Source organism: Haliaeetus albicilla, chromosome 7, assembly GCF_947461875.1.
Source record: "Haliaeetus albicilla chromosome 7, bHalAlb1.1, whole genome shotgun sequence".
Lineage (NCBI taxonomy): Eukaryota > Metazoa > Chordata > Aves > Accipitriformes > Accipitridae > Haliaeetus > Haliaeetus albicilla.
In genome coordinates, this window is record NC_091489.1 from 21388367 (window position 1) to 21407002 (window position 18636).

General features: G+C 39.0%; 1 protein-coding gene across 2 annotated transcripts in view; it reads left to right on the plus strand.

The window, feature by feature from the left end:
- Nucleotides 1-18636, plus strand: part of MAP3K5 (mitogen-activated protein kinase kinase kinase 5) — a 109002-nt gene that overhangs the window by 77392 nt on the left and 12974 nt on the right. For both annotated transcript variants that reach the window (XM_069787229.1, XM_069787230.1), the window contains exons 14-24: nucleotides 1079-1160; nucleotides 3137-3270; nucleotides 7696-7823; nucleotides 9778-9914; nucleotides 10557-10662; nucleotides 11660-11817; nucleotides 12340-12517; nucleotides 13321-13341; nucleotides 14424-14601; nucleotides 14702-14870; nucleotides 17896-18081. In XM_069787229.1, coding sequence (XP_069643330.1) covers nucleotides 1079-1160; nucleotides 3137-3270; nucleotides 7696-7823; nucleotides 9778-9914; nucleotides 10557-10662; nucleotides 11660-11817; nucleotides 12340-12517; nucleotides 13321-13341; nucleotides 14424-14601; nucleotides 14702-14870; nucleotides 17896-18081 — 1477 coding nt within the window. The remainder of the gene's footprint in view (nucleotides 1-1078; nucleotides 1161-3136; nucleotides 3271-7695; nucleotides 7824-9777; nucleotides 9915-10556; nucleotides 10663-11659; nucleotides 11818-12339; nucleotides 12518-13320; nucleotides 13342-14423; nucleotides 14602-14701; nucleotides 14871-17895; nucleotides 18082-18636) is intronic.

Below are 18636 nucleotides of genomic sequence, written 5' to 3' on the forward strand. Positions count from 1 at the left end.
AGCCCAGTCCCTAGCTTGTTCTCTCATCCATTCTAGTTCGTATAGGTTCTTTTACCATGTTCATTCCCCTTCATATCTGAGTACTTCTTAGAAGACAAGTAAGCAATACCTTAGCATGACATGGTATTTGTACTTGCATTATTTCAAAGGGGTAGAAGTCATATGTAAGAGTATATTTTTTAAATGGGAAGTTGTAAAATAGACCCCCTTTTCATTGAAGCAAAACTTGAAGCTAGCCTTCCTGCACTACAAAAACTTCTCCAAATATGTAGGCAGGACTTCTAGGCACTTCTCGTGATGCTTCAGTACTTTCATTGGACATAAAGAAACGGTGGTATAGGATAAGAATTTCACCTGATACATAGATTTTGAAATATGAATTAAATTAATAATTTCAGACATCATGGATGTCTTGCACATATAAAAGGAGTATGTAAAAGAAGTAGGAAAACTGCAGATTTTTGACTGTTAATTCTCCATGTAAATAGTTTTTTTTTCTTTTTGCTGATAAGCAAACTTTTACACTGGGCTTATACTTAAGTATAGTAAGTCCTCTTTTCATTCATTACTTTAGAGAGAAGTGTTCTCTTTGTCCTGATACTGTCTCAAGTGTATATTTTCTTTTCTCTTTCTCTCCCCTCTCTTTCTCTCCCCTCTCTTTCTCTCCCCTCTCTTTCTCTCCCCTCTCTTTCTCTCCCCTCTCTTTCTCTCCCCTCTCTTTCTCTCCCCTCTCTTTCTCTCCCCTCTCTTTCTCTCCCCTCTCTTTCTCTCCCCTCTCTTTCTCTCCCCTCTCTTTCTCTCCCCTCTCTTTCTCTCCCCTCTCTTTCTCTCCCCTCTCTTTCTCTCCCCTCTCTTTCTCTCCCCTCTCTTTCTCTCCCCTCTCTTTCTCTCCCCTCTCTTTCTCTCCCCTCTCTTTCTCTCCCCTCTCTTTCTCTCCCCTCTCTTTCTCTCCCCTCTCTTTCTCTCCCCTCTCTTTCTCTCCCCTCTCTTTCTCTCCCCTCTCTTTCTCTCCCCTCTCTTTCTCTCCCCTCTCTTTCTCTCCCCTCTCTTTCTCTCCCCTCTCTTTCTCTCCCCACAGGTTTTTTGACATGGTGAACAGTATCACTGAAGAAATAGGGAAGGCTACAGAGGAAGGGGAATGTGATGGAGACTCTCTAGAGGTATTTTTACCCACCCCACCCCCGCTTCCCCCACCATACTAAGAATTTGGGGCTTCTAGTGTAGCATTTCACTGAAGGGAGTAAATTACACATCCCTTCTCTGGAGGAAGTTAGACAAGTTATTGTTTACAAAATTTTATCCTATTCTGTTTATAAATTAATGATTCTTTTTAATGGTCCTCATGTAGGTCCTCATACATTTTTATAACCAGCATAGCTAAATCTCTTGTGTTTCAGTTAGCATACTCGCTTGAGAAGGTACTCAACTCTGGAATTCTCCAGTCGTGCTTATTACAGAGTGACTCTTGTAACAGTTACTTCAGAGTGTAATCATAGTCAGGCAGCATTAGCATCTGTTTAAATTTTAAAGACTGTTTGTTGTCTGTTTCATGCATCACTAGAATTGTGTGCACTTTACATTATTGGCAGGTTGTCTGCACAACAAGTAAGGATATAATTGTGGTAGAGGAGGGCTTCTCCTTGCTACTTACCATCTGTGGGCAAGCGCAGCAATGAACAGCAAACTTAAATCAGATGATGATGTTGGTGCTGCTGGGAGTCTGTTTATACCCTTAGCCCACTAACTCACACTGAAGCTTAGGATGTCCTACTTCTGCTACCACCCCTGTTAGCTAGGTTATAGCTTGCCTGGGTGTGCCATCACACACTGTGTTCTCACCTTGGGTTTCTATCTGAACATATACATGATTGAAAAGTGAGTACAGGGCCATTTGGTGCAAGGCAGTACTTAGGGTGTTTAGGCTTTCTTCTAGGTGGCAGGGAACAGGATAGAGTATCTAAGCCCACGTCCTATCACATAAAAATCTGGTTTCCTGAAGCTCTAGAGACATCCAAAACTAACCGAGAGAGTCAGTGCTGCGTAATGAATACTGACAGCCTTCTGTCCCAGTTTTGATGTTGGCATTTTATAATACATCTGAAATTGAAGATGGGACAGAGAAACCTCTAGAGTGACTTGTGGGATAGAAGCATACCCTATAATGAAAACCTCAGGGTGCCCAATTTGTTTATTTTAGCAAAAAGAAAAGCAGTGGGTGACTTGATTACAGTGGGTAAGCCTTTTTACAGGGAAAACTACAGTGTGCTAATGGTCTCTTTAATCTGTTGAGGAAAAATGTAATTAAATAGTGACACCAAAGAAATTCAAATTACGAGGCATGGCTTCACCATGAGAGTAATTAATTGTTGAAACAAAGTACTAGAAGAAGTAGTGGATTCTCTCTCTTATTCAAAAGATAGCAGTCTTTATTTGGAGGAAAATAAAAAATACTTTATCTAGGCATAAACTACTGGGTTTAGCATGGGCATGAGCATGTGAAATTACATGTTTGTGTTACACAAGAGGACAGATCAGATAATCTTATCTAATGAATATTTCTGGACTGGCCTTAAACTCTTTGAAATTCAAATTCAGCCGAAACCATGCTTAATACACTACAATCCTGACTAACCTCCCTTGGCACACTCTGCTGGCTGACCTGGTGCTGGCAAAATTGAGGTTGTGCTGGTTTTGGAGGATGTGGTCAGGTCAGGAGAGCATCTGGAATAAATTAAGTGCATCCTGCCTTGCTTTCTATGTCCGTGTGGGAGCCAAAGTTCTCAGCTTGGCGCCGAGTGCCCTCTGTTGTCTTCTCTTGTTTTTACAGCACCTGCCCGCAGAATTGCGGGTGCTGTTGAGCAAGACATGCAAGTGTAACTACACAGAACAGGTAAAGGGTAGCTTAGCTTTATGCACTTACTTGAAATGGCTACCTTAGAAGCCAATGCTTCCTGTACAGTCAGTGGAGAGTCAGTGTCGGCACGGTATCCGATTTGTCATTTTGAAGTGTTTTTCTTTCCTTCTCCATGGTCTGCAGAAAGCAACTAGCTTCCTCGATGCCTTAGTTAGGAGCACAGGGTCAGATGGAATAAATCTTATGCCTCTGTTTCATTTCATGTTGTTGTTTGCTTTGCAGTATGATTATGAATATGATGAAAATGGCGAGCGAGTCATTCTGGGAAAAGGAACATATGGCATTGTATATGCAGGTCGAGATTTGAGCAATCAAGTCAGAATTGCTATTAAAGAAATCCCAGAGAGAGACAGCAGGTATAGTAACTGTGGCTGATTCCAAATGTTGTGCATTACGTAATTTCATCAGTAACATCATCAACCAGTTTGCTGATCAAGGAGTACCTCTTCTACAAAGCTGCCAATAAATTACCTGTTTGTGGTATTTAATGGTGTTCCTTGGTTTTGCAACTAGACGTTTCCAAGTTGTGAAATAGAGTGATCACAACTGAGAATTTAGATGTTTACTGGGTTTGGTATTAGTAGTTTGTAATACTCTTTCTTTCCAAAAGAAATATTGCTCAAGTGCTGAATCCCACTCAAACACCTAGTGACAAACCCTATCTACTTAGGCATGCTCAGGCATGTCCTTATAAAAGAACAACTGAAATTCGTGATTTGTGGTGTCCTTGAAAATTCTGAGCCTGAACTGCTGATAAAGATATTTTCCTGTCCTTTTTGTGCATCATTTATTATGGAGCCTCTTAACATTAGAATAATTCATGTGGAACAATCTTTTTGTCTGCATTTTTTTAATGCAGAGTCTCTTTATATGTGTATTGCTGTCTCTCATTTATAAAGGTTGCCATGTAAAGACCAGACACTTAATATCGTGAGTACTTGTGTATCTGGAAGCTTCTGGTGTGTCCTATTTTGAATACATGATTTCCACAAATATTGTGATAAAAGTGATAGCAAGTCTAAAGATAAGATTTTTCAAATGAAACTGACTGTATTAAACTGTCAAGTTATGCTTTAATTCTACATTAGCCTTTGTTTTTTGTAGTCGAGTGTTGTACAAGCTGCTGCTTAACAGGTGACTTGAGTGCCTGGATCTTTAAAGTGCCTCTCAGACAGACTGTAAATTATTATCAAAGGCTGTAACTCATGCTTATGTTCAGGAAGCTATGAAAAGTAGGAAATAAAGACATTGCCGTGGTTGCTAACAGAAAGATAAATCACTCCTTTCCCAATGGTTGAAGAAATAACTTTTATGAAGGAAGCTCTTCTGATAAAGACAGAACACTGCTTGGTAGCAGGAGGAATCGCATACTAAATGAATGTAGGGAAAATATTGAGTGTACCAACTGGTAAATTTTTGTCCATCATTTCAGTCAGGAGTGGAATCCATATTTCCAAGTTTCTTGTCTTCTTTTGCCCATTTGGCTTTTTTGGTTTACTACTGTGATCTACTGGATAGCTTGTCCTTCAGCAGGATTTCCCATATTTTGGCATGCTGCATTTCCTCTGTAGGAGGAAATAACTGTATCCTTGTTTGTGCAGTGTTCAATCCACAACTAATATCAGGAAGGAAGTTGGTTTTACCCGTCCCTACATAGCAGTCGCCTCAGAGAGTGCTTGTATTCAAAACAGTAAATACAAGAGGCTATTCTAACCCACCACAGTGGCTGTTACTCCTCTCACTTTTATCTAGAATGTATGTCCCTGGGAGTAAAACCACCGTTTGTGGAAGAGGAGCATTATTCTCTACAAGCTGTCCAGTATCAAGGACTGTTATTTAAATTGTATTGGAGCCTAGATGTTGACAGGACACTGTGTGATTATAATGTTTTCTTTGTGTAATCTACAGACTGGGAGGTCAGTAATGCCACCTGGTGTCCCAGCTCAGTTTCTTTTTGGTGGGTCTCTTATGGGCCTTCCTTCTGTTCTTCTGTCCTCACTTAGCTGTTTTTTTCTTTGATGTCTGAAAAATGAATCCTTCTAAATCTTTTTGAATCCATGTATATATTGGCTATTAAATATGGATATGTGTGTGATCTAATAATTTTTCCATACTCACGCTCTTTTAAAGATACTGGAACTTAGATTATGGAAAGGGGAATCCAAGGGAATTTAGGGGAATCCTTCCACCCTCTATATTGTTATTGTAAATTTAACTTGAAGATGTGTTATAATTTCTCAGAAAGTATGGCCTCAATTACATAAAACAATCTCTTGACTCAAAATAGAGTTGCAAGTTTTGTATGTGCTAAGAAGAAATTTGTTGTTTGTAACAACTGTGGTTAATAGAAAGATAGCCTGAGTAGTGCAGGAACTACTTCAAAGGAAAAAAGGGTTATTCCAGATTTTTCTTCTCCAATATACATTTCAAAAGAATTTTCAATGGAAAAGGTTTCAGGTTCAATGTGCAAAGCATACTGGAAAACAGATTATTAAGAAGTTGTTAGTCTTTCATCTAGACTTTCAAAAATATTTACAGGCTTCCAAGACAAATTTCAAGTATTTTTTTTTTTAATGGCAAAGTAAGAAAAATTTATTAATTTATTTCTGATTAATTATAACCTGATCTTTTAGCACTTTGAAAGAAATCTGCAGAAATAAAAAGATTCATCTCTGAAGTTAATTCTTAACACTTTCAAAGTAAAAATGACCATCTTTTGGATTCATGAGAAATAATTAAGTTCCAAGTCAAAGCATGGCCAGAAATGCAATGATTTCTGTGCAAAAAGCAGTGAGTCTTCGATACATCTATATGTTAAATATAAGCTACTGAATAATGTACTTAATTGTCAGGAAACGTTAGACTATGGACACACATTCTGAAAGAAAAGGAAACGTTCCTGCAATGCTGTTGCCCTCAAATGCATTTCCAGTACTACAAAATAGTACCAGTGGCCATGTCAACTTTCCAAGTTAAAGTAAAACTATGTTAGGTAGGTAATAAGATCTAGCTTTCTAGGATTTAGAATTTGTCTTTCTTCATACCATTTAAAGTTTCCTAATTACCAAGTTCTAAAATAATAAATGCTTCATCCCACTGGAGAATTTTCTTATGGCTTTATTTTATTTGCTAAATTATTTTAGTTGCTCAAGACTCAATTAACTGCAGTTTAAAAGTGCAAGGGGAAGAATTATAATGGTCTTGCTGTTGCTGCTCTGAATGAATATCCCATTAGTAGAACTCGGGAATATAATCTCTGATGATTTTGCATTTCTGAATGACTAACAGCGTAGTCAGAATCTTTATAGTCATGTGTGGAGAGGCAAACAAAAACTCAAATTAGTTTTTATTAAATAGACTCGGAGTTGCATAATCATACTTTTCATTACCCAAATACTTTCCTTGTTTTCTGCAGCAGTTGTTTTCCAGAGGGATTTTCAGATGCCCACCTTTTTTTTTCTTTTCCCTCTATGTTTTTTTTAAGAGTTCAGCCTCCACTTGTAGCTTAATGCTGCTGTTAGGGTGAGCTGATAACTACCTGCCTCAAAAGGGAGTGGAGCTTACAGGCACTTTTCCCCTAACAACTTCAATTGCATTCGTGCTTTGATTGCATTCCTGGCACTGGCACTCTGCTGGGTCCAGGGAGAGCTAACTCCTGAACCTGAGGCAGCAGGAAGCTACCCTTCCTCCCAGTAAATAAATAAAATAAAAGTTTTCTGCCAGTTCATTATGGGACGAGAATGTAGCAGTGTTGTTGTGAAGTCTATGCTGAGACCAACCTGGTAAAGGTGGCAGTAAAACTATTCCTTTTGTTGGCAAGTTGCTGGAAGGTTGAGTTTGCAGTTATGTTTAGTACTCCCTCAGTGTAAGCATCAGAATGTCTTCCACTTGCTCAAGACTTTGCAGCTCCTTCTTGCATCTGCACTAACAGAAGGAGGTCTGTGTCCTTCATCTATTTCAGCTACCCTGAAAGTCTGACTGCAGATGTTAGCGCTTTAGTGAAAATAAGCATATTGCTTACGTTTTGCCAGACAATGCACAGAATCTGGCAGCTGACCTGCTTCCAGCTCATCCGTGGTTGGACTGGCCCAGGGAGCACATCAGCTGCTGAGCTCTGGTGGTGTTGCACACTGGAGAAGGATCTGGACTCCAGAAACCTTCTTGGCAAAAAGACTGCTGAAAAGCTTACATCTCTGAAAAATTTTTTACCTTGGACTACATTTGGTGAAATTGTTTTGATCAGTTCTTCTCAATATCTCCCCATGAAATGATTTCTATTTTCTTACTCTGATAGCTATCCATTCTTGCTTTCAGATAAGACTCCTATGTAAATCACCATTTCAATTTTAATTAATTAGTTTTCATTCTTGAGGTGATTTTAATTATACACTAACTTTATGGCTTACTAGTTCACTTTGGCACTAGTCTGAATCCAACCGCTTGCCCAGCTGTTCATTCTCTTTGAGTTAGGCTGGAGAGGAGTTCATTTTCCACAAATTTTGTTTTGCTCAGTCTGTCTATGTACATTTATAACACTTTGTGTGTGTATGTATACATAGTATACATATATATTTTATATATGTTATGTGTATTCATATAGGATTACATAATTTTTTAGTATGTGGTAGTCACAACCACTGTTGTTAAATGCATCTAACACATAGTCATTTTCAGTGTAAATGTCTTTCATGGGACCTAAAATAGAACTTTAGGTACTACAGTAAACACAAGACTTTCTTCCCAAAGGTCAATATTGCATCAACTGCTTCTTTTCTTTCCAGGTACTCCCAACCTCTGCATGAAGAAATAGCTTTGCATAAGCATCTCAAACATAAGAACATTGTCCAGTATTTAGGTTCTCTTAGTGAGAATGGCTTCATTAAGATATTCATGGAACAGGTGCCAGGTGGTAAGTTGTGGGAGAGACTGCTTTGGTGGTTGGTTGGTTTGTTTTTTAACATTTTAAAATTATAAAAACCTATAGTACTGCAACAAGATGTATTTCATGCAAATGTAATATTCTTTACTATCTCTAATTTAATGGGGAAAACTGTGTCTTCAAAGTGCTTGAGTCCTCTCATTCAGTATTTAGATAGGATGTGCTACAGGTACAGCTCAGATCATTGCTGTGGCAGGCTACGTCCTTTTACCTACAAATCTGTGGTGGGTTGACCCCGGCTGGGTGCCAGGTGCCCCGCAAAGCCACTCTATCACTCTCTTCCTCAGCTGGACAGGGCAGAGAAAATATAATGAAAGACTCATGGGTCAAGATAAGGACAGGGAGAGATCACTCACCAAGTACCGTCATGGGCAAAACAGACTCAACTTGGGGAAAAATTAATTTAATTTATTACCAATCAAATCTGAGTAGGATAATCAGAAATAAACCCAAATCTTAAAAACCACCTTCCCCCCACCCCTCCCTTCTTCCTGGGCATGGCTTCACGCCCGGATTCTCTCCCTTTTTCTACCCTAGTAATGTAGGGGTATGGGAAATGGGGGTTGCAGTCAGTTCATCACATGTTGTCTCTGCCGCTCCTTCCTCCTCAGGGGGAGGACTCCTCACACTCTTCCTCTGCTCCACCATGGGGTCCCTCCCATGGGAGACGGTTCTCCACGAACTTCTCCAACATGAGTACTTCCCGTGGGTTCTTAACGAACTGCTGGGCCCCTTCCACAGGCTGCAGTCCTTCAGGCACAGACTGCTCCAGCGTGGGTCCCCCACAGGGTCACAAGTCCTGCCATAAAACCTGCTCCAGTGTGGGCTCCTCTCTTCACAGGTCCACAGGTCCTGCCAGGACCCTGCTCCAGTGTGAGCTTCCCACAGGGTCACAGCCTCCTTTGGGCACCCACCTGCTCTGGCGTGGGGTCCTCCCCGGGCTGCAGGTGGAGATCTGCTCCACCATGGACCTCCATGGGCTGCAGGGGGACAGCCTGCCTCACCATGGTCTTCCCCACGGGCTGCAGGGGAACCTCTGCTCCAGTGCCTGGAGCACCTCCTCCCCCTCCTTCTTCACTGACCTGGGGGTCTGCAGGGTTGTTTGTCTCGCATATTCTCTCTTCGGCTGCAGTGATGTTGCACAGGTTCTTTTTCCCCTTCTTAAATACGTTGTCCCAGAGGTGCTACCACTGTCGCTGATGGGCTCAGCCTTGGCCAGCAGCGGGCCCGTCGTGGAGCCAGCTGGCATTAGCTCTGTTGGACATTGGGGAAGCTTCTAGCAGCTTCTCACAGAAGCCACCCCTGTAACCCCCCCTGCTACCAAAACCTTGCCACACAAACGCAGTACAAGAACAAAGATAATCTGTGGTCATCCTATTAGAAAGGCTGTAGCTAGTCTCAGTTGACTGAGCCCTCCTCAGGTACCTAACACAAGAGAAAGGTGGCTGGTGATTGTTGCTTTTGTTTGAGACCAAAGAACTCCCAGCAGCCAGATGCAACAAAAATCCCACTTCTTGAGCTTAGTTTTTTGAGAAACTGTGGAGTTGGTGTATGTACAGAGACGTGCACATGCACATCCCTTTTTCACTCTTACAACATTCCTTTGGGACAACTTCTCTCCAGGCATAGGAGGGAGGTGAGTACATTAATTAATTAAATGTGTTCTGATCTGCCTGCTTGAGGAAGCAAGCATATGCTTCTCTGCTGCAGCTGAGGCCAGTGGAGATACTGACAGTCTCTTTTTAATTACTCAGGCCAGTGATGATGCAAGTAAGCATTTGCCTGGAGAGGCCTTTGGTTATAGAATAGGTCCCTGCACTTGGTTTGGCATTCATGTTTGTTGTTACTTTTTTTTTTCCTTTGGAGGAGAAGGCAGAACTTAACTAGATTTTTACTCTCACTTTTTTGCTCTCCAAAATTATAGGCAGCCTTTCTGCTCTTCTACGATCAAAATGGGGACCATTAAAAAATAACGAGCAGACAATTGGCTTTTACACCAAGCAGATTCTTGAAGGATTAAAATACCTCCATGATAATCAAATAGTGCATCGAGACATAAAGGTAAGAATTTGCAGAGAATTAAGCCCTAAAAATGGTTATGCAGTTACATAACACTATTTGTCCTGTAATTTAAAAGCTTTTTTTCTGAAAGTTCTTTATTTTCACATACCCTCTCTGCTATTCTGAACTGTGGGTTACGTACGTGAACCATTGTTGATTTGAATTTGCACAAACAAAATATTTTTCTTATTTTAGAAGAAATGACATATAGCCACTTCAGATGTAATAAAGTGGATATTTTTATTTCTGTTTTCAATTACATGATCGAACTTTAATAAAAGCTTATTAGAAGTGGAGAAGATTGTGGATGAGATATTAGGAGGTTCTCTTCCAAGGAGATTACAGATGAAAAAGTTCCCTTAAAAAAAAAAAAAAAGTCGTCTTTTCCCCTCTCTTAAGATTCTTTAACTGAATTCCTGTAGAATTCCTGTATTAGGGGAAGTTCACTTTGAGATGAAGTTTCTGATAATGGGATTACATAAGGCAGGAACGCTATTGATTCTTCTTTCATCTCCCATCTTAAGAGCCTTAGGAGGTAATTGTTAGTTACTAAAGAGTGTATTGTAGAAACAGGCTATGCAAGAAGTCTTAGATGAAGAGTCAGCAGAGAAAAATAATTGCTCTGAATGTTCTGTTCCTCAGGGTGATAACGTGCTTATCAATACATACAGTGGAGTGTTAAAGATTTCAGACTTTGGAACTTCAAAGAGACTTGCAGGAATCAACCCATGTACTGAAACTTTCACTGGTATGTTCCCAGAGGAGACTCTGTTTCCTCACTTGAGCTGCACATGTAGGGTCAGAATCCACAGCTGCTGAACTTTCATTGACTTCAAATCAATGTAAAAGGTTGTTGCAAGGATAACTTTTTGTATACCTAATCTTAAGCTATACACTGTACTTGTGTGAACTGTTCAAAGAGAATGCTGTTTTGTAAGTCCTACTTGAGGCATGAAAGTTCTCTACAACAGAAGAGCTGTGTCTTTCCTATGTTGTATTTGAGTCTCTTTTCTGTGCGCATGGGTTTTTCATCTTGCTGATCGAAGGCTAACTTTTTTTTTTTAATTTCATGACTGGCTTGGATGTCTTGCCTTCATCTCCAGAATTGCTTATCTACAGAGCCTGTCATTAACTTGATCTTCATTCTGACTGATAATTTGATTTGGTTGTTAAATCATGCAGTGGCACTGCATTAAATCATTATGCAAAATGAGAAGTGACTGTTATTTTAATGCCATCCTCTGGTCTTCCACTTCTGCTTTAAATGAAACAGAATGCAGAATGATGTGTCAGGTTGATTCTCTTACTTCAGAAAAAGGGTTTGTATCACCTGCTGGTTTAGATTCAGATTTCAGGTTTCACTTGCTTTTCCTCTCTGGATGCAATTCACGGTCATCTTCCTTATTTTAATCTTAATCTATAAATACAGTAAATGAAAATTATGTCTCGTCCAAAGCTCATTGAAACCTCTTAATAATTGTCATTGACTTTGAAAAGCTATATTACCAGATCAGTAGATGATATCAGATGCTTTTAGCACAAGTAATATTTTGAATAGTATTTTGAGTTTTATGTAGAATGCATATGGAAATTTTTGAATTTTGAATAATAGAGTGTTTTGGTTTTTTTTTTAAAAAAACTCTCCTGATACTGCTCACTCCTCGGTCATTTTGTTCCTCTTGTCCTTCAGCTATCTATTTGTTTCATTGGTGCACGTAAGTAAAAAATGAGTATTTTTTAAACAGGTACCCTTCAGTATATGGCACCAGAAATCATAGACAAAGGGCCACGTGGCTATGGGAAGGCTGCAGACATCTGGTCTTTGGGATGCACAATCATTGAGATGGCTACAGGGAAGCCCCCATTTTATGAACTGGGAGAACCACAAGCAGCTATGTTTAAGGTCAGACATCTTCCTTGTACAACTCAGGCCAGTATTTGTAAACATAGGAAATCTTATGACTCTTTTGGAGAAGCTAGAATTAGAGATTGCAGGAAGAGAAGATAAAGGAAATACTTGGTTAGTGAGGATGTGAAGAAGAATGAGCTGATTCAATTGAGTGGGAGTGCTGTTTAGTTTTGAAGAGAGTAATGGAGCAAGAGCAGCTATTCAGCAGCCTGGGTGTTTAAAAAAAAAAAACACAAAAAAAAACCCCCAAACTAAAACAAAAAAAACACCTGAAAAAAGAAGCAGTTTTTTGCTTTGCAAGAGCCTCTACTTGCAGTTGTGGGTTTTTTTAATGTAATTGTTTATACAGTTTATAATAGGGGTTTTTTTTCTCTGAATTGATAAACTAGTTACAGAAATATAACATCAAAACTTAAAAGTAATATACCATTTTACTATCTATACACTTTTTTGATGCTATTTAGTGTTTGGGAAAAGAACAGTGTAGGCCATTGTCTTTCCCTTTATTTGTCTCAGGTGGGAATGTTTAAAATACACCCAGAGATTCCTGAATCCATGTCTGCAGAAGCCAAGGCTTTCATATTGCGTTGCTTTGAACCAGATCCTGATAAACGAGCTTTTGCTCATGAGCTACTTATAGATGAATTCTTGAAGGTTTCAAGCAAAAAAAGAAAATCCGCATCAAAGCTCTCAGGTAATAAGCATTGCTAAACTCAATCTGGAATTTTTCTCTTGTTGATGATACTGTTTCCTGAAACTGCTGATTTAGTCTTTAAGATGAACACAGATCTCCATCCCAGGTGAACATTCAGTTGTAACCTTCTGTTCTAGCAGCTTGCTGCAGAAACACTGTTGTAGCAGAATTCTGTTATCATGTGGTCACAGAGGTGATTTATCTAAATATTTCTTAAAAGGTTTCTAAAAGTCTGTTTATGGTTTTGTGCAGCTTTTGTGGTTGGCTGTTGTTTGTTTGTTTTTTAAATTTGCATATGTTTTCGTTCAAAGAATGTTTGCATAAAGTACATTTTGTGTAAGGTTAGAACATGCTATCGAGCCTCAGGGGAGTTTTCTACATGAGCAAAAGAATCTTTATCCCATAGCAAATGTGTATGCACTGCATTATTGTTGTTTCACATACTCATTTCCTGTAGTGTTCTAAATTATGGAAAGTAACAAAGAAGTTTTGAGAGTATGAATGACATATTCTATGTCTGCATATATATGTATGAAAATATCTTCTGTATATTTTTAGCATGGTACCTAAAAGAAATAAAAATACCAGGTAAAGGAGATGGCACTGGATGATCACTTTTAACATGGTTTTCATCCCCTGCAGATTAACTTTAAATCACAATAGACTACACTTTTAGAGACTGCAGACAAGAGAGTTCACATAGTCCATAAAAATAAGAAGAGACTTATCTTTTAGACTATGCTTATTTTCTCAGTTAATTTCAGCACATTTAACTGTCTTCTTTCTTTGCTTTTCTCCCACAGTTCTTTCAACTAATACAAATGGTGAGTTTCAACATACTTCTCTATCATAACTGTGTAGCTACTGTGGTTATCACTTATTCCGGTGTAATTTGTCACACTAAAATGTTGTAAAGAGAAGCGGGCACAATTATGAAAATAAGTAACCTTTCTCTGTTAGGAACCTCTAATTCATTGTGCAAATTTAAACCACTATTTGTAATCCTACCAGGCTACGGCTTAATAATCTAGGCAGGTGGGTAATACAGACTTGAAGAGCTGTGTTGTTACAGGGTCATTTAGTGGAAATTTGAACAGGAAACTCAATGGCTGTTTTATAGTAGCAATAGAGCCAAGGTTTGTGGAGAAAGATAACAGACTTTTATTAAGGTAAATTCTATGATTGAAAAAAGCGGAATGCATTTGACACTCCTTGTCAGGCCTCAGTACAGGATACTCATCCCTTTCAGGAAATGAACTGGGGGGAGGAGGGGGGAACTGAACAAACACAGTTATCTTCATGCTGAGTTGCTATCAAAGTACATCTTGAAATATGCACATGTGAAAGAGGTATGAATAGTTTCTTGCAGCAGTAATGTATGCTCTGGATTTAAAAACAAAAGTTCTGCATGTTTATTATTAATCAAAGACTATGAACTAATTAAACTTGTACAAAATAATCTGATAAATAAAGGTATCTTATATGTGTTATAGTATATATACTTATATGTATTGTATATATAAACATATATATTTATATACACACATAAAATTGAGATCTTGGAAGGTGCTGGGATGACTTACCCTGTAGAAACATTTTGCTACTGCTGAAAGTGCGTACTGGTGATACAAGACGTGCGTTCACTCCAGTGGTGAAGTTCCATAAGTGAACTTGCGAAGAGCCCAGCATTTCTGTATCTCGGGAAGCTTTTGAATAAAAACATAACTGAGAGTGCTATTCCAGAAGAATAAGCTTTAGGAGTTTTTTGTCGATTTTGTTTTAATATTTTGTATTGGTGTGTGGGAAGACTGGAGTCTTTCTGCTTTCTCTGAAAGAATAACCTTTTCACTTTGGAACTGTCATGGCACTATTAAATTCTAATTTCTGAATATTCCTATATGAATAGAGTATCTTCGGAGTATATCCTTACCTGTCCCTGTTCTGGTGGAAGATACAAGTAGCAGCAGTGAATATGGTTCTGTCTCACCTGATACAGAATTAAAAATTGATCCATTCTCTTTCAAAACAAGAGCCAAATCCTGTGGAGAAAAAGATGGGAAGGGAATCCGTTCCCTTTTTCTGAGGTAAAGAGCTATCTGGCATTTATGTTACACAGTAGATTAGGAATGTGTGCATTGGGGTGGCTTTTATAAAGTTTCTTTTCACTGACTGTCTTTCATTCAGCATCCCAGATGAAAATTTTGAGGATCACAGTGCACCTCCTTCACCTGAAGAGAAAGATTCTGGGTTTTTCATGCTGAAGAAGGATAGTGAAAGGAGAGCCACCCTTCACAGGATATTAACTGAGGACCAAGAGAAGGTGGTGAGGAACTTGATGGAAGCTTTGGCTCAGGTAAAGTAATTTCAGAAAGCAACAAATTTTTATGGAATTGGAAGACTTATCTGCAGTTACCTGGAACTTTTGAAATTATACATAGTAAAGTAATTAAAAAATAAAGTTTGATTAATCTAGAAGGCATACACCATGTAAGCTTTCACAATTTATTGTTTTATTTGGGCTATTAAAAATAAGCTTTGAAATGGTTTATGCTGCATTACATATGCTTTTTGTGTGGTTTGTAAATACTATATGTATACCTGGATATTAGTGCTGGCCAGACAACAGAAAAATGTGTTTTCATTATATTATATTTTACCAGTGATTTTCAAATGGGACTGAGGCTGTCAGGTCAGGTTGACACTGTCAGGTTAATCATCCCCAGAGGGCAATTACCTTGCCCCTATTTTAGAGTTCTATCTTCTGGCTGACTAGTTTGATGGAGGGAGGTGTAGGTGTTTTGGCCTGCTCTGGCCTTACGTTAAGTTATTGCATAGAAAAAATGTGGCTGACTGGTACACCATTGCCTTCTAGCCAACAGCCATAAAAGGGGAAAGAGGGAGCTAGGGAGAAAAGAAATTGCAGCTATTCCTCGCAGCAGTTGGGAGCACATATGGAGGGGGAGGGGAGATGGAGTGACAGTGGGAGCTACAGCAAACAGTAAAATAATTGCAGAACGACCTTTTGGCTTTCCTTTGTGGGGACGATTCATGATGATGTATCATTCAGGATGACACTGAATAAATTACAGGTCATGACCACACTGCTAAATGTTGCAACACTGTAATTGGGTGACGTGACTTTTTGTTCTTGTTTGTAATGTGTGTGTTAGTAGTTAATTGACTTCATTCTCAAGGCTCAGTATTGCTGGTCTAAAACATATTTGTATAAAATGTGACGACTCATCTTCTAAAGATAGTACTGTTTAGAAACTGATGCAAACAAATATGATTCTTATGCATGTAGTACAGTTAATGTAATTGGAAATTGCTGCCGTGCCAATAAAAAGAGCTTCTAACTCTTGGTGGGGGGAGGGAGGAACCCACAGTTGTCCTGGTAACTATAGAAAGTGTTAAAATAGAAGGCAATGAGAGATGCCAGTGATCTGCGCTTTGCTAGAGTGTTGCTATAACAGACACAGTTGTTAGCATGTGTATGAAAGGAATAATAAGTGATAGTGAGGGGCTGAAACTCAAGCACAGAATCCAGAGAGGATGCTTGGTGTTTCATGCCTTCCTCAGCTGGGGCTGGAACAGCCCAAGAGAGGAGCAGAGAGACACAGAGTTTTAAAGCCAAAGAGTTTAAAGCATGTGTGCCTGGAACTGTCTGCCCTTCGAGAGGATGCAGGACTCTAGCTCCCAAACACTGTTTTCTCCCTTGAGAGAGGGACCCTGGTCAAAGAGTAGGAAACTTACTCAAACCGCCAGGAAGTGGTAGTAACTGCAATTAAGGTGAAGTTGAGTTAGCTTCTTGTTATGTCCTGCGTAAATGCAAGAAGTTACCAATAGATGGAAGCCTGACTTGCTTGTTAGGCCTCATCAGGATTTAGGCTTTAATAGCACTTTTCCCTTCACAAAAACTTTTCATAAGAACAATTTCAACAAAGTTGTTATGTATGTGGGCTAGGGGAGGAGAATGACCCTCCCAAAATAGGTCACTCTTTCTTATTAGGGAGCCATACTGGTTGCCCTGTCCCCAGCATGCCTTGAGGGACTTGGATCTTCTAGTCCAGGGCTACAGTGTGTTATGTGTCCACCTGTCTGCCCTAATGGTTTTTTAATTATTTACACAAAAAGAAGATCAGCTACTGCAGGACAGAGTGAGGGATCCACTTCAGTATAGCCAATCATCAGGTGAATTCTCCAAATCAAAGCAGATCAGGATCAGAGCCTAGGATCTTTTATCTCGGAGATGGGTACTTTAGTCTGTAGAATGTTTGACTGCTCTAGAGCTTTTTCTTTTCTTTTTTTTTTTTTTTTTTTTTTTTAGTTTCTCTCTTTGTCTCAAATAATAAAATTATCTTTGTTTGATCCTCATCAGAATTAATGAACTACAGTTAAAACCTCAACTTTATTGGCAGAGTTCTTGACGTCTGGCCAGCTATAACATACACGGCATAAAACTGGCAAATGCAACAGAACCAAACACCATATGTCCTTCTGTTATGGAAAACACTGTTAGGCATCTTCAGTCTATATAAATAATTATTTAGCTTCCTTCAGAATAAGCATCTAGTACTTCATGTTGAACACCTAGTATGGTTTTCCATGTCTGGTTTAATTTTAAGATTGAGAATTGAAATTTGTATTCAGTTGGCATAACTTTACTTTGGAGAGTAAATACAGTCCTCTACTTCCTAGTTACATGCACTGATTATTCTGATGAATGTGTTTGAGCCTTTTGCTACTTTGGTAGCTCATGCAAAAACATAAAAGGTTTTAAAAATAGGCATATGAATATTTATAATAGAAAGGTGAGAGATTTGTAGATCTGCTCTAAGAATAGGTAAGCATAGAAGTTCTGTATCAAGGGAAATTATGTAGGAAAGAATTAGTCTCTTTCTGAGCCTTCTGTGTAACTTTGACTAACCTCTTCTTTTAAATGCTACTGTGGGACTTCGCATGTTGTCTGTCAGAGGCACTCTGAAATTAGAGGCAATGCAAAGTACATGTTTGTTTGCAATTAAGAGTAATTTGTAGTGTTCAATGCACAGTATATTTATTCATATCTTTTCACTCCTGTACAATGAGACATGCAAACTATAGGGTGCACGTATATTTCAGCAACTGATATAAAATGAAGTCAGCTACTTGCTTGCCAAGTAATCTGCATTACCAGAGACCTCAGTAGTAGTGGTCTTTGCTGCTGTAGTTATGCTGCTACCATTATCTGACCTGAAACTGTGCCTTTTCCTTAACTATAGCAGTAGAATTTCTGGAAATCCATATTGCCAACTGACATTATTGGCTAAAGTCCCTCTGGCTGTATGTTTCAAAAGATGGCTGTCAAAAACTATTTCTTTTCCTCTCTCTTCTACCAGGGAGCCGAAGAACCCAAGCTAAAATGGGAACATATCACAACGCTCGTTTCCAGCCTCAGAGAGTTTGTACGGTCCACCGATCGTAAAATCATAGCAACCACTCTTTCAAAACTGAAACTGGAGTTGGACTTTGACAGCCATGGTATCAGTCAAGTGCAGCTCGTGCTGTTTGGTTTTCAAGACGCTGTAAGTTGTCATTTTTACTAAGAACTTTGTGCACCAAAACTGCCAAAAAACCCAAAGCTGAAAGCTAGAAGCCAGAAGTAGACGGAACTTCATTAACTTCCACCCAGAGTTACTGAAACAATAATATTTGAGGGCTTTGAACCTGTAATAACAAAAACCCAGCCCACAGCCATGGTTGCCATGTGATCCTTTGGCAGGACACAGACCCTGAACACAACTTTTGAGATGTTGCTGATTAAAGATCTGGAAGGTTCAGCATAGTTGTGTAAATGTTATGTCATAGTACTAAAGCAGGAAAGCCTTTTCAAAAAAAATTTCGGTTTAGATGGTTTTCTGGTAAATAAGACCAACACTGCATGTCAGGCTTATCTTACGTAAATGCAGATCTCTTGAACTTCTCTTATAAATTAATACATTAAACTGCTTTATGCCCCCAATAGTAGTCTGTTTATCTTGTAATATTGTATTGAGGTCTTATTCTAGTATTTTTGATTAGCAGCAGATTCTTGCCAAACTAGACATTTTCGTATCAATTTATAAGCAGTTGGATAAGAA